The 23,405-nt window shown below is 33.6% G+C and overlaps 1 protein-coding gene across 2 annotated transcripts in view; it reads left to right on the forward strand.

The window, feature by feature from the left end:
• CFAP299 (cilia and flagella associated protein 299) overlaps window positions 1-23,405 on the forward strand; it is a 622,065-nt gene that overhangs the window by 238,812 nt on the left and 359,848 nt on the right. For both annotated transcript variants that reach the window (XM_012447076.2, XM_012447077.2), the window contains exon 3: window positions 8,326-8,416. In XM_012447076.2, coding sequence (XP_012302499.1) covers window positions 8,326-8,416 — 91 coding nt within the window. The remainder of the gene's footprint in view (window positions 1-8,325; window positions 8,417-23,405) is intronic.

Below are 23,405 nucleotides of genomic sequence, written 5' to 3' on the forward strand. Positions count from 1 at the left end.
GTGATGTTACCCTCCCTGTGTCCATGTGTTCTCATTGTTTGACACCCACTTTTGAGTGAGAACATGTGGTGTTTGGTTTTCTGTTCTTATGTCAGTTTGCTGAGAATAATGGTTTCCAGCTTCATCCATGTGCCTGCAAGGGACATAAACTCATCCTTTGTTATGACTGCATAATATTCCATGGTGTATATGTACCACATTTTCTTTATCCAGTCTATCATTGATGGGCATTTAGGTTGGTTCCAAGTCTTTGCTATTGTGAACAATGCCTCAGTAAACATACGTGTGCACGTGTTTTTATAACAGAATATTTATAATCCTTTGTGTATATAACTTCAGCTTTAATTTTGTTACTTATTATTGGTCTGCTTACGTTTCGGTTTTCTTCATGGTTCAATTTTGGTAGGTTATATATATCTATACATTTATTCACTACTCGTGGGTTTTCCAATTTATTGGCATAGAGTTGCTCATAGTAGCCTCTAGTAATACTTTGAATTTCTGCAGTATCAGTTGTAATGTCTCTTTTTTCACTTTTATTAATTTTTTTTTTTTTTTTTTTTGAGAACAGATCTCACTCTGTTTCCCAGGCTGGGATGCAGTGGCACAATCAACCTCACTGCAGCCTCAACCTTCCAGGCTCATGTGATCTTCCCACCTAATCCTCCCAGGTAGCTGGAACTACAGTCAGGGCCACCATGCCCAGCTAATGTCTTCTTTTTCACTTTGATTTTATTTGTTTGGATCTTCTCTCTCTTTTTTTTTCTTAGTCTGGCTAGAGGTGTGCCTATTTTGTTTATCTTTTCAAAAAAACCAAGTTTTCCTTTTGTTGAACATTTGTATTGTTTCCTTTATTTCAGTTTTATTTATTTCAGATGTTTATTATTTCTTATACTGATTTTAGGTTTTTTTAGCTCTTGCTTTTATAGTTTTTTTAAGATGCATCATCAGGTTGTTTATTTGAAATTTTCTTGTTCTTTTGCTTTAGGTGCTTATAGCTATAAACCTTTTTAGTACTGCGTTCGCTGTATCCCGTAGTATGTTGTGTTCCCATTGTCATTTGTTTCAAGATATTTTCAATTATCTTTCTTAGTTTCTTTATTGACCCACTGGTCATTCAAGAATGATAAATAATTGTATCTGTGGAAATGTAGAATTTTTTTCTCCTAATTTATATAAAAGATAAAACAGAAAGATAACATATTTTCTGGGAAACATACAAAAATACTGTCTGTCTGATAGAGCAATAGGTGCCCCATGTCAAAACACAGTAAAAACATATCTTTCATATTTAATTCTCAAATGAGTCCTCTAAAAATGAATATATTATGGTAAATAAAATTTTCTTATCAAGTTTACAAATAATTTTCCATTTCGGCCTCTAAAAATAGAATATAAATTATTTAGGATCATACAAATATAAATATATACAAAAGTTCTGTCAGTAAATTTATCCATGGGATATAGAATAATTTCTGAAAACTGTGTTTTCATAGATATGTTCATTTGTTTTTTAAGAAGGTAACGTTATCAATTTTATATAATACAGTTTTACTGAACTACTATTTTTCACTGTACTCTTCATTGATTTTTTTCCAAACTAAGTATACAACACGTTTTAAGGAACTAAGGCACAGAGAAGTTGCATTATATACTGAAACAAGTGTGAAGGAGTTGAATGTAAATTCTCTAAATGTGAAATACAGGCTAGACTGGAGTTCTCTGGCTTAAAAATTAAATCTACCTTTGAAAAGAGCAGTTGATGAGAACTTCAGTCTAGACTGGAATGGTGATAATAGCTAATTAACTTTCCTGAGAGACTACAAGACCAGCAGACTCTGATTACTCCCAGGGGCACCCCCAGATAAAGGCTGCAAATCTCAGTCCTACTCTCCTACACCGCTACTAATTTATGTTACTTCTCCCAGTGAATTCTCATTGTTTTCACAATGTGAAAATATTATGATGTAGTGTTTATGATATGCTACTTTGATATGTTGTGTGTCTTTATTATAGTGAAATAAAGCCTGAAAATTGGTGAATCTAGAATAAAAACCAAATACCAGCTGATTATAATCAAGTTACAGATATACTTCTCATTAGAGTTTATTTGAAAATAATTAAAATTGTTTGCAATATGCCTAGTATAGAGACTAGTACAAAGACAGTGCCCAATAGCTAAAAAGTATTGCTGTTAGAATGAATTTAATCCCAGATTTGAATTAGGAATTATTAAGAAACCAGTTATTAGAAAACATCTTTTATTTATTTATTTATTTATTTTATTTTATTTTATTTATTTTTATTTTTATTTTTTTTTGAGACGGAGTTTCGCTCTTGTTACCCAGGCTGGAGTGCAATGGCTCGATCTCGGCTCACCGCAACCTCCGCCTCCTGGGTTCAGGCAATTCTCCTGCCTCAGCCTCCTGAGTGGCTGGGATTACAAGCACGCACCACCATGCCCAGCTAATTTTTTTTTTTTTTGTATTAGTAGAGACGGGGTTTCACCATGTTGACCAGGATGGTCTCGATCTCTTGACCTCGTGATCCACCCGCCTCAGCCTCCCAAAGTGCTGGGATTACAGGCTTGAGCCACCGTGCCTGGCCTATTTATTTATTTTTGAGACTGAGTCTTGCTCTATTGCCAGGCTGGAGTTCAGTGGTGCGATCTTGGCTCACTGCAACCTCTGCCTCCAGGGTTCAAGCCATTCTTCTGCCTCTGCCTCCTGAGTAGCTGGGACTACAGGCACACATTACTATACTCAGCTAATCTTTGTATTTTTAGTAGACATAGGGTTTCACCATGCTGACCTGGATGGTCTTGATCTCTTGACCTTGTGATATGCACACCTTGGCCTCCCAAAGTGCTGAAATTACAGGTATGAGTCACCATGCCTGGCCTAGAAAACATTTTAATGATTAATCAAACTTTGTTAGACACTTTCAACAAACATTAAAAAGGTTATACATTAAAAATCCAAAAAATAGATACCACAAATATGTAGTGAAAGAATTTATTTAACGAATAAACTCTTAAAAAAGTAACTTGAAGTAAGTTTCTACTTTAACAGTTTTCCAATTTTTTTTTGTTATTCATTCTTTTTGAGTGTTAAGCTAATAATGTCAGTTTGTGTGATGATGATATACAAACAACACACTTAAATCATAAAACCAGTAACCTAATTTTTGAAGATTAATAATATGTTTATAATCTTTCATGTAGCATTATATAAATAGCTTTAGCTATTGATTAAACATGGTTGGTAAAATTTAACTCATCCATATAACCTTTACCACATTTTGAAAGTGCAGTGGAGTATAAACAATAAAGATGGAGTATTTGCCTTTGTAGAACTTAGAACACTAAGATTTTGAAACAGACCTACTTCACTTCTTGACGAAGTAACTGCTTTTGTAATATTTACTTAAGCAAGCTTTCTCAGGTCACTGACTGTTAAAGAAACCTAGTTAAATAAGAGTAATGCATGTTGAAGATTTAAGAATTCCTTACCTCACACTGCATTAACTTTCATTCTTTTCCAATATTTTCTTTTGCTGAGACGTTTCAGGTTCTCAGCTGTAGCATGATATGAGTGATAACTATGTAACATTTTTTCTCTGCTTCACATAGCTTTGGAGCCAAAAATCTTTACCCTCTCTGTTCCAAATTCATATAATACTTCTATCTTCCTCACTGAGTTTATAAGAAATGATGTAAAACTATGTATGTGAGACTTGCATAGTAATGAAAGAAGAACAGTATGAACTTAGGATCTTGTCAGGATAATAGTCTTTTTCTTGGACTAATTATATTTTAATGATGTTTGGTAATAAATGATACAGCATGATTGCTTTAGACCACAAGTTTTACATCTGCTATTGGGCCTCGATATTATTTAGCCCATCATGAAATCCAGGTTCAGAAAAATGTGGTTGTTTGGACTAATCAGTTGGTAAATGAGTAGGAATTAAAGACTGATATTCCATCTTATATTTTAGTTTAATTTTCATTATCTTGTGCTATTATTTAATAGACTTTAATCTAAGACTGTTTTAGAAAATTCATTTTAATTAGGTAAGTAAGATGGTCTCCTGGGAAATTCTTAGAATATTTCAACTAAGGTTAAATTCCAATTTGATAACCAAGCCAATCCCACAAGAGCATCTTTTTCAGAAAAGTGAACAAATTTCAAATGGTCAAGTATCTTTTTGAATTAGGTTGGTAAAAAAAAAAAAAGAAAAGAAAAGAAAAAGAAAACACCAAAATGACAGTAGCTGAAATCAAATAGAAATTATTTTCAGTCTCATATTCAAGAAGTCCAGCTGGTATCACTCAAGGCTGTGTTGGTACTCTAAAGTATCGCGAACCCTGCTCCTCTCTTTGTTTCTCCATAATAGTGGCCTCCAATTTATGTCCAAGATGGCAGTTGGAGTTTCAGTTATTATATTGCATTCTAGCTACCAGGAAATAAGTACCCATCTCTACTTTAAGTACACTCCCTAGAAGTCGCAAATCATTTTCACTTGGCTCTTAATGTGCAAAAGTTAGTGACACGAACATAACTAGCTGCAAAGAGGCTAAGAAATGTGGTCTCTATTCCAGGCTGCTATATGCCCAAGTGAAAATTGAGGCTTTCATTTTTATGGAAGAAGGGGGAAGAGTGTCTGCCCTAGTAAGTGTCCAGGGACAGCAAGAATTCTATTGCCTATTACTTTATTTTCCTGTCCAGCCTAGACATCTGCTGAAAACCTCAGCCATTAGCAAGAGAGTCAGGCTTAGCAAAATATTAGGAGTTCCATCCTTATTAGTGAATGATGCCTAAAAATCTATTCTTCTGGCATTTCATATCTGATATATCAGGGATAATTTTTATTTTCTTGGAACTTTCATAAGCATCAACTTCCAGGAATAGTTGTAACAACAGCAATAAATCAGTAAGTTGTGAAATATGTAATGAAACGAACAACTGACCACATAATGCTATATATGTTTTTATTAGTACACAAATATATATCTATATATAATTTTAAAAAGCCTTAAAGCCTACAGGCAAAACTTCTAATGATTGTTACCTTTTGTGTTATGTGATCAGGGTTGATGATCAAATTGGACTTTATCTGTGAAGTTCTAAAAATTTACAACAAAACAAGGTACGCTTGGGAAGGTAGCAGGAGAAGGAAGTAGATATAGTTTGTGGAAACTCAGGAATTCTGGTGTGTCCTAACTGTATAGCCATTGTATCAATTATAGGTTTTTATTGTAAGCAACAGAAACCAACTCTAATGAATGAAATCAAAAAGGGAATTTATTGGAAGAGCACTGATTATCATAGATTCAAAGATAAAATTGAATAAACTATGTAGTAGGAAGTAAGGGTACCACTATAACTCCAGCTGCCTTTCATTCTTTTGTCTCTGTTAAAGATTCACCTATGAGGTGAAATGACATTGGCAAAGCTTGAGGCGTATTCACTAGCTGAGGTTTGGGAGGTCAGAGTTTTAAGTGGGTACCTTGATTCTACTAAGCCAAAGAGTGTGGAAAAGACAGTTGCCCAAGTAAAAGTTAGGGTCGTGTTGCCAATAAAAAGGGAGAAAGAATATTAGGAGGCAAAAGCAATAGATGTCTACAACTATCACAAAACCCTAATTCTATTAATAGTTCCTTCCTTCAACTGTAATTTGTAGGATGCTCTGTGAGTATTTAGGGGAAGTTTGGTTTTGGAGCTAGGATTAGTGATTTTCATTCTCAAAAGAGCCTTTACTTGGTTACATTACAGTGAACCAAGTTAACAAATTTTCTGTACTATCAGAATTTGTTCAAAAATTGTTTTATTTACTGCTCTTATATACTGAGCAATCTAGTCTCAACCTTTGTTTTTTATGGTATAGGAAGCCATGAGTGTCTGAGCTACCATTCACAAATATTTGCTACAAATGCCTGGACAGGATTGTATTTTCTCACCCCATTGAGTTCAGGGTTTGGCCAAGGAAATATGAGTAGAAGTGATATGTGTTACTTTTAAGCAGAAGTTCTGAGAGACATTGTGTGGCTATGTTCTCTTTTCCCTCTGCACAGTAACCAAAGATGGTTCCGATAGAGGATGTTTCATCAGTGTTTCAGTCCCTTAAGATGAAGAGCCACAGTAAACCTGCTATCGATGCATATTTTTATTGAAAAGTAATCTCATGCAATTGCAAACCACTGAGATTTGGACCATTGGTTACTATACTATAACCTGACCGCTGTTGATTGATGTACTTGTAAAATGAATTCTCTATTCAAATTTCACAGAGAATTTCCAACAGAATGTGGTTTTAAAACAGACCATAAGCAGGAAATTAGGTGGAAACTGAACAAGTGATTAGAAGCTTATGCTGTGAGCAGTAGAAAACAGATAGTTTTTTTCTAAACAAGCAACTGACAAAATTACTTTTTTGTTTTAGACATTTAATATTAAATTTAATATTAAAGCAGTACATAATGCATATTTTAACATGCAACACTCACTTATGGACAGAACAATGGATTAAAGAAATTCTCAAATATCTGACCTCTCCTTTGGTACTAATTAGTAGTTATTTTACACGTTTATTAAGGTTTTTCGATTATTAAGCGATATATATGTTATATATATTATGTGTATAATATATTATATATAATATAATATACATATTATATAAACATATTTATATATATATGTATGTATATAAAAAAAGCTGAGGAACATAAAGGTAGAAAGCAAAAGCAGACAAGTTATGATGAATTTAAAGAGTTGCATTTCTAGATCAGCAACATAAACAAAGGTTGCAATGATTTAACCTAGTAGTAATCTCTCCTTAACTCTTCACAAAAAGCAATCACTAGGTCCATTTTATCTCTTAAATATTTCCTAAATTCATCCTTTCCTTCCTATCCTTACCATCACTTCTTTAAATCAGATATTCATCATCTCTTTCTAAAGGTTTGTGATAGTCTCTTAATTAATCCCTGCAGTGTTGTTCTTCTTCAGGCTGCCTTTCTCATAGTTCTGAATACTCTTTCTGGAACACAGATTCGACTATTTTATTTGCTTGCATTAGACCCTTTTGGTTTAATGCTTTCTGGTAGTATGACAAGGTCCAAGCTCCTTAAGTAGCATACAAGCCTTCCCTGAAAGGGACTGTAAAAATGAATTCTAAAACCAGACTCTACTCTCTGAACTTAGTAAATATTTATAACAGTATGTTGATTAAAATCTTAACTTCTAATAATATTATCTGGTTTCCCCCTCACTTCCTGTGTTTACTCTCTGACTGCTTTGCCATTACCCAATTGCCTTGCAACTTTAAATCTGTATTCCTTCGTTCCTTTGTAGTTACTGATAACTCTCTCCTTCCACCCCTCAAACTATCTAATACTATCTCAAGTTTTAACATTAAATTCAAGAATAATTGCTTTTATATTTCAGATTAAGTGACTTTGCCTTGAATAAGTTACCTTCTCTTATTAACCCCTTTGTTACTCTGTCTGTATCTCTATTATTCCAGTTATCACATGGTATGACATTATGTTTATATATCTGTTTACCTCTATGAGACCATACACATCTTGAGAGCAGGAACTATGCCTTGTGCATCATTGTGCCCAGATACAGTTCCTGGTACTTAGCAGACACATAATGAAAAAGTCTGTGGAATATGTAGGAAATTGCTGTATAAAGAAAGGGTGATTTTACAAATCACTGTTAAACTTACTATTATGTGGTTCAGTTGTGCTTGATTGAGATCTTTGTGATATATTTCTTTTAAAATATATTTCCAGAGAACGTTATTTCTCTCTTGAATTCTTGATGCTTTCTTTCATCTGACAAAGATAAGTCAACCTAGTTTCCTTTCTTGCCTTGATTATCTCTACTCATAGGGCTAAAATTAATGTTCTACTCCAGTAACTGTATTAGCATAGGTGTCTAGTATTTTAATTTCCTTAAATTAATAAACTATACTTATAGGCAGTTAAACATTTTTGTGGGAAGTGAGAGGTACAAACATGGTGACTTTTCTTGGTATGTTAAAAAGAACAAAATGGGCATGTAAATGAAATTATATACGGCATGAGTCTTGATATGGATATATTATTTAAAGGCTTGATTCCAACTATTTATAAATACTCTATTACTATATAAAATTAAATTGAGGACTCTAGTAGATAATAATGATTGTGTTTATATGGTTTTCACATTGCAAGGAAATTGTCACTTGGAATAAAAAAGCATTATTGTTGGCCCCGGAGTGTTTGAAACATCTTTGTTATCTAATACATTGTAACTGAAGATCTGCTTTTTACAGGACTCTGACAAGTGCTGGTAAAGACCTACAAGATAATTTTCTGATGGCCCTGGCAATGAGAGAAGAAGACAATCGCAATGGAAAACTGAGTGTAAGTACATTTCACTCAACAGCTTAAAATGTATACACTAAAGGCACAATTAATATTAAAAATGTAATATTGAGAATGTTTTTCTTAATTTATGGGATATAAAATATGGTTCCTCTTTATTAATTATTTATTATAGGAATATATCTAGAATGTTAAAAATTCTCATTTACATCTCTAGAAGTAGCCAAATGGTTAAAAAAAAAAAAAAAAGAATTCTAAACATTCTTTTGCAGAGAAAAATGCCTATGCATGGCAGAATGGTTCTCTAACTCTATGCCACCTCTAGGTAAAGCCTCCTGCTTTTCTTAAGCCCAACCTCTTCTTACACTCTCTCAAGTGTCATCACCCACTGACTCTGAGTTTTGTCCCCTGATTTTATGTGACTCCTAGAATATAGTAGCATAGTCTGCCTTTTATTACTACCTTGGAAGATGTGATAGCAATCATGTAATAGAAGAACATGTGTTATTATTATTATTTTGAATGATTCAAGGAGAATATACTTTTAGTTTATTAAAATGTGTGCTATATCAATATCAAATACATAGAGTATGTGAATATTATTGGGAATAAAGATTTACTTTCACACTTTGTTAATATGATATTTGCGATAACAGTCTTTGTAAGTCTTAACATGTTCCAAATGAAATTTAATAGAAAAGGCAAATATTCACGCTAAAACTGTAGTAGGTGACTGACTTACAGAAAATTATTTGGAAGTAATGTGATGAAAAATTTAGAGGAACAGAAAAATATGTATATAAGGAGAGCTCTTCTACCAATGTTTTCGTAATAAAAAAGTTGGAGTTTTACTCACTATCAGGTCCACTGAAAATATCACATGAAAACAAAACCCTCAATGTACTTCAGAGAGATAAAAAAAATCATACCATATTTAGTTAATAGAATAGAACTAACCCTGATTTAAAATAAGGAAAAATTTCTTATAGGAAGTAGGCTGACAGAGATTTTAAAGGGGTAGGGATGGAAATATGGGCAGAGACTAGATTTTGGACAACCTTATTAATCACAACAGAAAAGTCTGGAATTTATCTGACTGTTAGTAGAGCAGCCAGAGAGGTTTGAGGAAAGGCAGGAGAAAAAGGTATCAAAGGAACATGGGTTAAGGATGTCCACAAAGGAGCAAGTGATTATCAGTGGTCAAACAAGATAAGAACTGGAAAAGCATCCATTGTGTTTGGCTGTATTTTTTTTTTTTTTTAATTTGTCAAGAACAAATTCTACCCATAGTAAAGGTGGAAATCGAATTCCATAGAAGTGAAAAAAATGGTCCATGATTATTAAATAGTAGGACCAGCAAGCACAGACAGCTTAAAAAACCCAGAGTCTGTGATTTGAATCAGAATAGGCTTCTTTTCAAGCACATCTTCTTTATCTTGTTCTTCCATTGGTATCCCCTTTGATGACAAATTACGGCACTAACCACCCATTTACTCAGATTAAAAGCATATCAGTTACAGACTCTAATTTCTTTCACCCATGTTGAATGAACTACCATCTTCTCTTAAGTATAAGTCAAATAAATTTACTTTATTCATCCTAAATATTATTTACCTTGATTCAAGCCACTATTATATCTTAAATAAATTAAAACAGCCTTTTACATGATATACATATATATTTTCTTGCTCAACGTTCATTCATTTTCCAGTCACTCAAAACACATTTCTTGTGCACTTGCACAAGCTTGGAATGGTTCTAGGCATTGGGAGCCTGGGGGTGCTGTGGCGTTCATGATCTTAGCGGGTTTATATTTTAGAGAGTGAAGATAGAAAGTAAAACAAAATAAAAGTAGAATAATTAAATTCAGCTCTGGATGGGCACTATAGGAAATATAATATTAATATTTAAATTAGTATGATCTTCCAGCATTTATTTATACAAAACATTCAAATTTATTTGCAATTTATGTACAAAAATACTTTTAAATATTTTTGATTTTCATATAGTTCTTCAAATGACGGGCACAATGAATGTTTTTTCTCTAGTGATATAGCTATTTAGCTTTATTTTAAATGTGAGCCATTCATGTATGAAAATGTTTCTACCTCATGCCTCATGTATTTCAGGTTTAAAAATTCTTAAAAGGCTAAAATGAATAATTTTATTATTTCGTTCTCATTTGTATGCAGATTTATTATTTCCTGAGCAAGTAATGTAGTTTTCTGACTGCTCATGTTGTGAAGTTAACACTACCACCACAGTGAAGCATTTATAAAGTGTGTGCTTGTGACAAGTGCTTGCTCCAGCACATTATACTGGTCTGGTTCAGAATAGCCAGCAACTCACATTAGAGGCACATGACAGTAATGCAAACAAAGATGTAAAAAATGCAGACTTGAACTCATTGAATGGATATACGAGATATTACAAATGCATTTTCCCAGAAATATCAATGGAAAAGTTATAGAAATTAAATATTTAAATGAGGCTGAGACTAGGACATAATTTAATATCCAGAAATAGGATACAAATGTAGTAATATAGCTATACTTGCAATAGGAATGGTAGAATTATAGAGAATGCTTTAATGAAGATGTACATCTTGAGAGCATTTCATGTATATGATAGAGACTAAGGAAAATCTTAGAGGTCAAGATGTGATAATTGAAGAAAAATCTAGTTACAAATTAAAGGGGTAAAATGGATTATTTTGAGACAATAATCTCCAGTTTCTTTCCAGACTACTCTGAGGTATTTACATAGCAGATCAGTCTGTTTTATTTTCTACCTTGGTGTCTATGACATAGTTATCTTGTAGTTTTTCTACCTTTCTTCTGACTTTTTAACTGAATCTCTTTTTTGGGCTTCTCATCTTATACCTCCAGTTGACCTGCATCTCTACTACTATACACATTTTCCCTTAGCGAATCATTGAAACCCATGAGATCACTAACTATGTTCCTTGTTACAAAAAATAGAAACCTAGATCTTTTTTGTCCATCTATTAATTACTTTTTTCAATTAGTCATTAAACAAATAGTGATAAATGGCTCTATACCAGGCATCATACTAATTGCTTGGAATACAATGAGTGGCAAGTGCTTATGGAGCTTATAGTTGGTTGGGGCAGAAAATGAATAACCAAATATCTATTTGCATAGAAATAAGAGCAAATTTGCACTGTGACAGGTGCTGTGGAGGAAAAACACTAAAAGCTCTAATTGTATGTAAATAGGTAGAGGATGATATAATCGATTTTCAGATAGAAAACATCAGTGTGCCTTTAGTATAGGGAATAAATTGCAGAAAGGATAAAGCAGATACCAGCAGATGCATTACAAATTCAGATGAAAATAAGAGAATGATTTGGGAGCTATTTAGAAGATAAACTTGACAGGACGCTGTGATAAGATACAGTTAAAGAAGGGATAGAAAGAAAGAGAGTGGTTTTGGAGATAGATAGATGATACTGCCACTCTGAGATGTAGAGCACTCCAAGATCAGAAATCGGACACAGAGATAATGTGTTTGATTTTGGGCGTAGTGAGTCTGAGTTGTTTTTGACAAAAGAATATGTTCAGTTAAGTAGGAAGCTGGAGAAAAAGATCTGAACTCCATTCCAATGTTTGCCTCCATGTTGCTATCTCTCAAATGCTCAACGTTTACTCTATTGCTCTATTGTGTGTGTTTTTTTTTTCCTTTTCTACTTATCAGATCTCATATCCATTTGATCACGAGCCCTGGTCAATTCTACTTGGTAAATATTTCTCAAATAAATTTGGGAGAGGAGGCAGGAAGTCAAAGTGATGGGCAACAGCCAGGTGTATAGGTTCTGTTGCTGTGCTCAGTAGCATGGACAGTGCTACTGAGATGAAGGTGATGAATGTCCTTAAAATAATTTATGCAAATGGTTGATGTGAACAGACATGCAAGTTAGGAGTACACTGGCAGCAGTGTATGGGGATAAGTGTGTGTATATAGAGATGGAAAATGAGATATAAGACAGGGAGGTCAACTGAGAGGATATTATAACAGTGCTGGCAATAGATAATAAAGGCTGGGATAAATAAATGACAGAATGAACAGTGGCAGGGGGGAAGATGGATTTGACCGGTTGCTTAGGAGACAAAATCTGCAAACCATGTGCTTTGTTTTTATGTAAGAAATAGAGAAGGAGCTGTGGAGGACTATTCCTATGTTTCTATTTGTGTGATTCAGTGGAAAGTGAGCAGCTGATAATAATTTTAATAAAGGAAAGAAGTATAATCCTGGCTTTAGAGGATTTAGTATAGTTCAGTGATTAAAAAAACAGAATTTTGAGGTAGACAATATCTAGACTGATGTTCCAGACTGACTTCCAACCAAGTATTATAGATTGCAAAAGGACATTATTATATTTTCTAAGCCGCAATGTCCTTCTCTGTAATATGAGGATTAAAAGAGTACCCTCATATTAATATTGATTATTTAAAATATAGATTAAACATTTGTCACACTTATGATACATGACAACTATTTAATATATAATAAATTTTTATAATAAAGGTGTATTATAACTGCTAAAGCTATAATTGTGAATAAAATAGATATGGAAAATATGCAATACTTTTGCTGATAGTATTTAAGGAAAACATGATTAGATTTGAATTTATCTTCAGATAAGATAGTTGAAACAGTTCTTTGAGACAATCAATTGCTTATAGATTTTATTAGAGATGTAAAGATTGTTGATCATTGTAAGATATTATAGCCATCAGAATACTTTCTTAAAGAAACGCTATATGGGGTTTTTTCAATGTTGTAGGAACCACTGTCCATTTTAACATATACTCAGCGAAAACCCCTTTACTGTTTGGCAGAAACAAACATGTATAGAAAATGGGACCTCCCTATAATGTTTCTAATGTAATAGGATTTTGTAACTCTTTATAGTGAACAAGCAGCTGGGGGAGGACATAATTGTTTTTAAGATGGTGGTAAACTAAGAATCTTTGATTTGTTGAATGAAAAACATAAAAGTAAAATGTTTCCTTACTAATCAGAGACTCATGAGGATTATAATGAGAGGTCACATGCTGTTCTGAGTGGGAAAAGTGAAACCCATTGACACTTGTTTTCCCACTAAATGTTGACTATGTAAACAGTCACATGAGTGACTAGTTTTAGCTTTGAAATATGCATTATTGAAGCTAGGAAAAAACATTGCCTACAGCTTTACTTTCAGAGTCATTCAAAGAAACCACTGTACCTGAATCAGGAAAATCTATGAATTAAGGCAGTTCCTAATATACCCATTTCCTGTGTTGAAATCTCTATGAAACATAAGATTGCGTTGTATATGACCAATAACATTGTGCTGACATGATCTTTTCCCTCCTTGCTATTTTCCAACTTTTATAAAATGTTCCCTTTCAAGAAAATGAAGGTATTATACAGATGTTTATTTCCTTTTTAATAGAATTCATGCTTGTCCACTAATAAACTCTTATGGAAATTACACGACTCACACAATCTTACCCTCATTTTAAATAAATTACATCAACGTTTGGGGGATAAATGCATATCAACGTTTATTTCACTAGAAAAAGTATAGCTGGATAGATCTTTAATTTCCTTATTTCCTGGATAAAACTATGATACAGAGGCAGTGAGAAGTGCAGGAAAGAGCAAAGATTATGGAGTCATCTTATCTGAGTTTAAATCTTGGATTTTCTGATTATCACAAGCTAAAGACACATTTCTCAACTCAACACAGCCTGAGTTTCCCCACTCAAAGTATGAGGATGATAATTTCCACACCGCTGAGATATTTCCAGAATAAAATTATATAATGTGTAAAGCACATTTAAGCCTAAAACTTGGTAGGTGTTTTTTCTCTTTTCTGAGGCGGTGCCTTGCTCTGTTGCCCAGACTGGAACGCAGTGGAGCCATCATGGCTCACTGCAGCCAGGAATTCCTGGGCTCAAGCATCCTGCTGTCTCAAACTCCTGAAAAGCTGAAACTACCAGCATGTGTCACCACACCCAGCTAATTTTTTTTATTATTTGTAGATACAGGGTTTCCCCATGTTGCGCAGGCTAGTCTTGAACACTGGGCTCAAGTTATCCTCTTACCTGGGGCTCCCAAAGTGTGAGCTACCACATAATAGATGTTTAATAGAGCATAAATACCGTGTGTTATGTTAGGTAAGGTTCCCTGTAAGCAGATCCTTGGATGCCAATTTTAGTGCCAGCGATATATTGAGAAAGTTCTCTCATCTCATTATCATATTGAGAAACCTCTCTTATAACGGGTTATGCATGAGGGAAGTATGATACTGTAGAGGAAGAAGTCAGGCAGAGATGTAGTTTCAGTGGAAATCTATTCTTAGTCTGGTCTCACAGAGAGCTCTGGTGTATAACTGTTTGGTCTGCCTGAGGCAGGGGGAATGTGCTTTTATACTCTTCCTTCCCCATTCCTCTCTCCGTCGATTAATCATCATCTGCCACAGAGGTGGAAGACTGAGAAGTGGCCCCTGTCAGTTAAGGACATTCCTTTTGAGGAGGGTGCAGGTGGGAACCATTAGCTTTTAACACCTGCAGGTCTGGAGCTGGGTACATATGCCTGGGAAATAAGATCTAAGAGGGACACTGCCAACATCCACTGCAGTGCTCTAGAACTACAGATGCAAAAGCTTAGTGCTAGCCATTTTAGGGAAAGATAAAAAGTATGTCATTGTTGCAATAATGTAATCTTATGTAAGCAAAACATAATTTTGTTTAGGTATTTAAATTTATCAATGATTTTATATGAAAATTTAATGACATCTTTAGTGTTCCATGTCTGACATAAGACATAGTCATTTGAATTAAAAATTTTACATATGTAAGAAGCTTTCCCAATTAAATCTAATGTCTGCTAGTACATGTCCCATATATAATCAGTGCTTCGTTTTTCACACTGACAGAATCAAGACAGCTAATTATACTTCATTAAGAGAGTTTAAAAAAAATAATGATGATTATAATTTCAGCAAAAGCTAATATGTATTAAAAGCTTACCAACTACTGAACATTTTTCGTAAGTGCTTTATATTCTTGAACTCTTAATTGTTACAACATATATGAAGTAGGTATTATTTTAATATCCCCTTTATAGATGAGAAATTTGAAGCATGAAGAGATTGAACATCTTACCCAGGTTTACATAACTGGTTAGTGAGTGAGTTGAATTTAAATCTAGGGAGTCTAGCTCCAGAGTCTGATTCTTAACCACTATGCAAATGAACAAAATTGCCCTTCAGAGAGCAGGACCTATTATAAAACCATGTTACTTACCACAGTGGGATGTTAGCTCAGAAGCAGCAGATAAAATTGATATTAATAACAACAGTAGATACATTAGTAGCTTGTATTGCATGACAGTCACTGCTCTAAGCACTTTATTTGTTAACTCAATCACACCTGATTTATATCTTTATTTCCAGGTGACAAAATGAGCCACAGAGAGGTTAAATATTTTGCCCAAAGTTCATGGTAAAAACCCATGTTTAAACCCAAGCAATCTGGGTCCAGATTCTGGGCTCTTAACAATCGAGCCCCAAAAGAGAGACATTCATCCATAGAAAACATGAATACTACTTCCATGTGATTAAACAGTTAAATATGAAAATATGGGAAAATATCTTTATACCTTTTGGGAATAATTTATTTAAAAAAATATTAAAATCACAAACCATTAAAATTTAGTGAATCTTATTTCATTAAAACTAAAACCCTTTATTGACAAAAGATAACTGTTTAAAGACAAGCCACATATATATGCAATACATAAAGCTGAAGAAGCATGTGTATCAATAATTTAAAAAGGATTTTTGCCAGCTAAAATCCAGTCAATAAGCATACAGATTATATACAGGAAATTCAGGGATGAAGAAGCCAAATAGTTCAATAAATAGAAAAAGGCACTCAAATGTACTCATGTTTCAGAATGAAGTGTGCAGAATGACTCTCAGTCACTGATAAGCCCTGTTCCTTCTTGTATCAGTTTCCTTATCTGTAAATCAGATTACTACCTGTATTAAATAGAAAGTGCCTGAGGATTAAATGAATTTATACACAGGTAAAAGTATTTAAAACACTATTTAAAACAGAATGTGCTGGGCGTGGTGGCTCATGCTTGTAATCTCAGCACTTTGGGAAGCCGAGGTGGGCAGATCTTGAGGTCAGGAGTTCAAGATCAGCCTGGCCAACATGGTGAAACCCCATTTGCTAAAACTACAAAAAACAATAGCCAGGTGTAGTAGCAGCTGCCTGCAACTCACAGGGTTGCTACTTGGGAGGCTGAGGCAGGAGAATTGTTTGAACCTGGGAGGTGGAGGTTGCAGTGAGTGGAGATCGAGCCACTACACTCCAGCCTGGGCAACAAAGTGAGTCTCCAACAACAACAAAACAACAACAACAAAAAATACCAAGCAAACAAAAACAAACACACACAGAATGCTTAATAGCTTATTATTTAAAATGTTTATATAAAGTTCAAAAACTAACAAAATAATCATTTTTATGGACATACTCATGTCCTAATCACATGAAAACTATATAGTACACACTGAGGGATAATATACCTTAAGTTAAGGAAAGTGATTACATTGTGCTAGGTAGGAGGAAGTTGGAAAAGAAAGGAGAGAAAATAATAGAATTGAAGAATAGGCTTTTATATAATGCTTTGTTTCTTTAAAATTTGTGATTTTAATGTGGGAGAAGGTTCAAATTTGAGCAAGTTGCTTAGCAGGATGTTGGCTACTGAGTATTAGGTATATTAGTTATGTTAATATTTGTTATTTTAATCTTTCTTAGTTTAGTTTATGTTTATGTTTAAAATATTTTATAGTCATACACAGAAGCAAGAAAGATATAACCCTTTAGGAAAATTTTTAAATGAACAATTATAGGTGAATTAATTATATCTAGTAACTTGTTTACAAAGAAACAACAACAACAACAACAACAACAAAAATGCAGCCAAGAGGTCAAACCTTGGGATGGCAGCTCACAATTTTTCTTCTCTGGAAATGGAATGCAGATCCAGGACAGGTGCTCCAGAGGCCACGAATGTCCTCCCTAATCCCTAACCCTCTCTACCTGGATGATAGATTATTGTTGAGCCAATAGGATTCTCTCTGTTGGCAATAGACATTAGAAATGAAGAGACACAGCCAAGGAGTCACCGAGGCTAATCTTTTAAAATATATGATCATAATTTCCTGTTGTTGAGGTCCCTGACCTACCTATGTATCTATCGCTTTGTCTGGAAGGGCCTTCAATAGGGTATTTAAATTTGGGAGATATTACAGGACCATTTCAGTAAATCCTCCATTTTGCTTAGAGTTCAATTTGTGGTTTATAGCAAAGAGAACATTAACTATAACTTTAAAATTAGTACAATTTATTTTTAACAAAAAAAGGATAATCTTTTAGTAGAATCCTTTCATGGAAACAGATTATTACCAATTCCATCCAGAAAAATCTTTCAAAAACATTAGTAAACTGGAGTCTATGGATTCACACTCTGTGCAAATAAGAAAGCTATTACATCTTTGCAACTCAATTTTATGTACTTTTTTCACTTATTAATTCAAATATTAAGAGCTATTAAAACTGCTACGAATTTTGGAGAAATCAAATGCAAAATGTGGCAGGTTCAATAAATGTAAAACTATTGAATATGCTGGTTGTAGTGATGTACATAAGGGTTTTTACTTTTTGAAATATTTGTGTTACTGAAATTAAGAAAGCTGCTGTTGTACATAACTGAGGAAGCATTTACAGATTGTTTTGAATTTGTATATGTGCAATAAAGGACAAATATATCCATGAGACTGTTTGACCCTCGATACAAAATGATGGTGATATTTCTTTCTTCAAATCTATAAATTGTAAGAAAAAACTTCTGGCTGCCTAACCTTAACAAGTACAATGGCTTTCATATTGCAAATGATACAAAACAAGCAAAGGAAAAAATAATTTGCTATGTGAAATATGTCATTAGAAACAGATAAATTAAATGGCTACTCTGTCAAACAAACAGTTTTACTTCTCAAGATTAAAAGAGGACCTCATAAGAAAGATTTGAATAAAAATCAGTTGTCAGGAAAGATGTTGAGTGTGCTATAATAAATAACAGAGCTAATCTTCAGAGCAATGAGTGGGATATAACCATGATTATTTTTTAAAATTTATGAAAATTATGGCCCAATCTAATTTGCAAATCATGATGGTGAATTTGGCAGAAAACACTGAAGTAATATGTAACAGTTCTAATTTAGTGTTTTTGTTATTAGGAGAAAATTAAATTGCACAATATTTGAAAAAAATTTTCTTCTGATTTTCCAGTTGAATATAATTTAATCCTTTAAGAGTTTGGTATCTATAGCAGAGTTTGGATCAGAAACAGAAATTTAGCAATCATGTTGATTTCTTTTTTTCTTTTTAACTCTAAGATGTGGTTAATTAATTAAATGCTCTTTACAACCTAAGTTTGAAGCAGTACTATGTTTATGTAGATGCTATAACTAAAAAGGGAACACAATTGAGCCTTCCCATTCCTTTTCTCTACTACTTTGTCCAGGAGAAGAATGTATTTTGCAGTTGAGTCTTCACAGGGTTGTGGTGGGCATATATTGGCAGGTGCTATATTTTGGACCAACTGTAGATGTCTGACCTCATTGTTGGTCTCTATTTACTCATTCTTGGTAGAGGGGAAAGTCTAAATCTGAACCAATGTCTTCGTTGCAGCTAAGATAGCAAGAATACCTGTTTGAATTGGCATGGTGGGTGACTTTATATTATACATATATATATATATATATATATATATATATATATATATATATGTATATATACTCTGCTTCGGTTTTTGAGATATGGAAGGGAAGTCTCAGAAGAATCCATTTACCTGTCATTCTTTTCCTAGGAATTGCTACTCATCTTCATATTTGACTAATATAGGGCTTTTGCAATGTTAACTATTGCAATGATAATTAAGGTTACTGTCTTTTATTGAATGCTAGCTTTGTGTTGGCATTTGTAGTTTGTCAAATCTATTGGTATAAAATTATTTATAGTATCCCCTTATTATTTTAGTGTCTGTGGGATCCATGATATTCACACTCTCCAGATATTGGTCTTCTATTTTTTCCTGAGCAGACTGGCTAGAGATTTATAAGTTTTGTTGGTCTTCTCAAAAGCCAGCTATTGGCTTCATTGATTCTGTCTTGTCCATTTTGTTGATGTCTGATTTTTATTATTATTTTTTTTCTGCTTACTTTGGGTTTAACTTGCTTCTCTTTTTCTAGTTTTTTAGATGAAAGCTTAGGTCATTGATTTGAAGCTTTTCTTCTATTCTAACATAGGTGTTTCAATGCTATACATTTCCTTCTAAGCACCACTTTTGTATACCATCAGATACTTTGATAAGTCATGTTTTCATTTTCATGCAGTCCAAATTTTCTAATCTCCCTTTTGGTTTATTTTTAACCATGAGTTATCCAAAAGTTGTTTTTTAGTTGCCAAATGTTTGAGTATTTTCCAGCTTCTTAAATTTCCCTAGCTTCACTGAGGTTGTTCATTTGATTAATTTTAAATACTCATTCCTTTTCTTCCTTTCCTGTGAAGATCTTATTATTTCCACATACTAGGTGTATTAGTACATTTTCACACTGCTATAAAGAAATATCCAAGACTGGGTAATACATAAAGGAAATAACCTTAATTGATTCACAGTTCCACATGGCTCAGGTAGGCCTCAGGAAACTCAGAATCATGGCAGAAATGGCAGCAGTCACCTTCTTCACATAGTGGCAGGAAAGACAGAGAAAGGGAAGGAGGAACTTTTCAGTCACTTATAAAATGGTCAGATCTCATGAGAACTCAGTCACTATCATGAAAACAGAGTGGAGGAAACCTCCCCCCATGATTCAAATACCTGTCACCAGGGTTCTTCCTCAACACCTGGGGATTACAATTTCAGATGAGATTAGGATGGGGACACAAAGCCAAACCGTATCACTAGGATTGGGCCGAATAGGCATATCACTAGTTTTTCATTTTTCTTTCCTCCTTACCCTTTCTACAACTTACCTTGTGTTAAAAAGCATGAGTAATCTTGCTTTATATGTCATTTTCATTTTAAAAATCGTATACCGTTTTATGTGATCCTGAGAAAACTAGAATTGTTGTTTTGATTTGTTTGCTTTAAATTTTATTCTATTCCCTGAATTACTTCTGTGTCTACCAGGATGAATTTTTCTCTCTGTATATATTTGTGTCTACCACATCATAAGATTTTCCTCAAATATCTAGTGATTCTTGGTTATTCATTCACATTTAAGAATAACATGACATAAAAGCTATTAGCTCTGTGATTCTAGGTAGGGTCGACTAGTTAGTAATCACTGATGGGTTTTACATTAATCTATGATTGGAGAGAAAGCTTGCCATTAGTCAGAGGCCCTATTAAATATGGAAGGCCTTGCTGTTTGGCATCAGCTCCCAAGCTATGTGTTCTAATTCTCCCCAAAGACTTGGTTCAGTTTCTTTATTTATTAGTCATCAATCCTTTGCCTGGGTGTTTGAGGGGCATGACTATCTGGCAATGGATAATTCTTTCTTATGGGTAGAGTGTATTTTCAGCTGACCTTCTTGTTTTAGCCCCACTTAACCCTTCTTACCTTCCACATCACTGGAATTCCTGAGTCCTGAGCTTCTCCAGGACTCGGCCAAGATCGGTTTCCTTCTTGCCTGCAGCCCGTCCTCTCTTGCCCCCTCCCAAAGATAACAAAGGTATATTTCTATTTCAAAGTCACAATTATATATTCTCATGTTATCTTCTAAAAGTTTTATTGTTTTAATGCTCACATTTAGATGTATATTTCACCTGCAATTACCATTCTTTCTCCTTTTCTTCTTCCACAAGGTAAGCCCAATTATGCCTGCTTCCCTTTTATTAATAATGTTCAACGCTAGCTTGTCCAAAATTTTATATGTATCTGTTGCTTTGCAATAGATGCAACTTGATAGGCTAGTTCTACAGTGACTTGTTGATATAAATGCTCTGTATCTTATCGGATTGGGGTAAAGAGTAACAAAATGGCATCTCAATTAGTTGAGAATTAATTTGCTGGAATGAATATAAAATTTAACAAGTTGCTGTTGTTTGAAGGTTTTCTGTAGACCTAAGAAATGAAAGTGTCTTTGAAAGAATGTTACATACCACTTTGACATCTGCAATCCAGTATAAAATATTTATCAAGTTTTCAAGCTAGAGAAATTATGGACATATTTTCTGGTGTATTTTCTGAGGTGGTGAAGTTATCCCAAATACTTGGAAAAATATTTGAGGAGGAGGAACATCCAGTTCCAAAACACTTTCTCTTTTAAGGAGAATGGATTTTGCAGTGTATGCAATACATAGCACTCTATATATGACCCCTCATGAGGGTTCCCGTTATACTGGTGAGTCTTTCTGAGACTCTCCTGAATGAAACAGAATTGAGCAAATGAAAGATCTCATTTTCTATAATTATCTTTTTGGAGTTAGAAGAGGGAGAGTGGGATTGTAAATGAGGGGGGAAGGAGAAAAGCAGAGAGGCACAGATACGTGTTTGACACAAATTTCATTATGAACTATACCCTCTTAGAAATGAAGGGAGCAGAGTTTATCTTGGTCAGCCTCTGACTCATTATGGGAATCCTCCTTTGAGCTTCTCTGACAGATGGCTATGCAGTCTTTGCTTAAATAGTTTAAATATTTTCATTGATAGGCAGCTCATTTCTTTGCAGGTTGTTATTTGGATTTCAGCAAGTTCTAATAATTAGACTGCAGTTGGCAAAACCTACCTTCTTTTAGTTATTGGCCTTTCGGAGCAATATAAAATAATGCTTCTGCTCCATTGTGATTTTTTAAGATAGCTTTCACATTTTCTTTTAAATATTTAGGGCCTTTTAAGGTTAAAATTTAAAATTTGCTCTTGGCATTTTGATTTTTTTTTTCTTTCTGGATACTCTCCATATATTCAGTGTCTCTTTAGAAACTTCTTTTTAAAATTGAGGTTTAGCAAACATATAAAAGCACACAACTCATAAATGTTCAAGTCCATAAATTACTACAAAATGAACAAACCATTTGATCACTACCCAGAATAAGAAAAAGAACATTACTGATTCTGAATAAGTCTTATGTATGCCCATTTAGTCACAACTCTCCTATTAGCAAAGATAATCCCTCTTCTGATTTCCAATACCATAGAACAATTTTGTCATTTTTAAATGTTATATAAATAGAACCATATTGTCCGACTTCTTAAACTAAATATTTTGTTTACGAGAACCATCCATGTTGTTGAGTATAGTTGTGGTATATACTATTTTATTTCTGTGGTTTTCCATTTTTTGATAACACAATTTTTTTTGTTTTACTTTTATGGACAATGGGTTGTCTACAATTTTTGGTTGCTATAAATAATGAGGCTATGCTTATACATATCTTTGTGTGCATATATGTATATGGGTTTCTATTGGTTATATATCTACAAGTAAAATTGCTAGGTCATAGGACCTATGTATGTTCAGTTTTGTTTAGTAGACAATGCCAAATACTTTCCAAGTGATTGGACCAATATAAATTCAGAACAACTGTGTATGGGAGTCCGTATTGCTTCAGGTCTTGCCAACATTTAGTATTTTAATTTCTGATTTTAAATATCCTAGTAAGTGTATAGTGTTATATCATTATTGTTTAAATTTGCATTTACATGATTATTAATGAAGTCATCAATATGTTTATTGGTCATTTTAATATTTTTTGAGAAGTGTCTTTTCACATTTCTTATCCATTTTTCTACTGTGTCTTTTGCCTTTTTCTTATTTAGGCATTTTGTACATATTCTGGCTAAAAATTATTTGTTGATTATATGTGCTGTGAATATATTCTCCCTATCTGTAGCTTACCTTTTTGCTTTCTTAATGAAAGTTCTAATTGTAATATG

The sequence above is a fragment of the Aotus nancymaae genome, unplaced genomic scaffold (genome assembly GCF_030222135.1).
Source record: "Aotus nancymaae isolate 86718 unplaced genomic scaffold, 86718_ANA_hifiasm-v0.15.2.pri h1tg000006l, whole genome shotgun sequence".
In the NCBI taxonomy this organism is placed as follows: Eukaryota; Metazoa; Chordata; class Mammalia; order Primates; family Aotidae; genus Aotus; species Aotus nancymaae.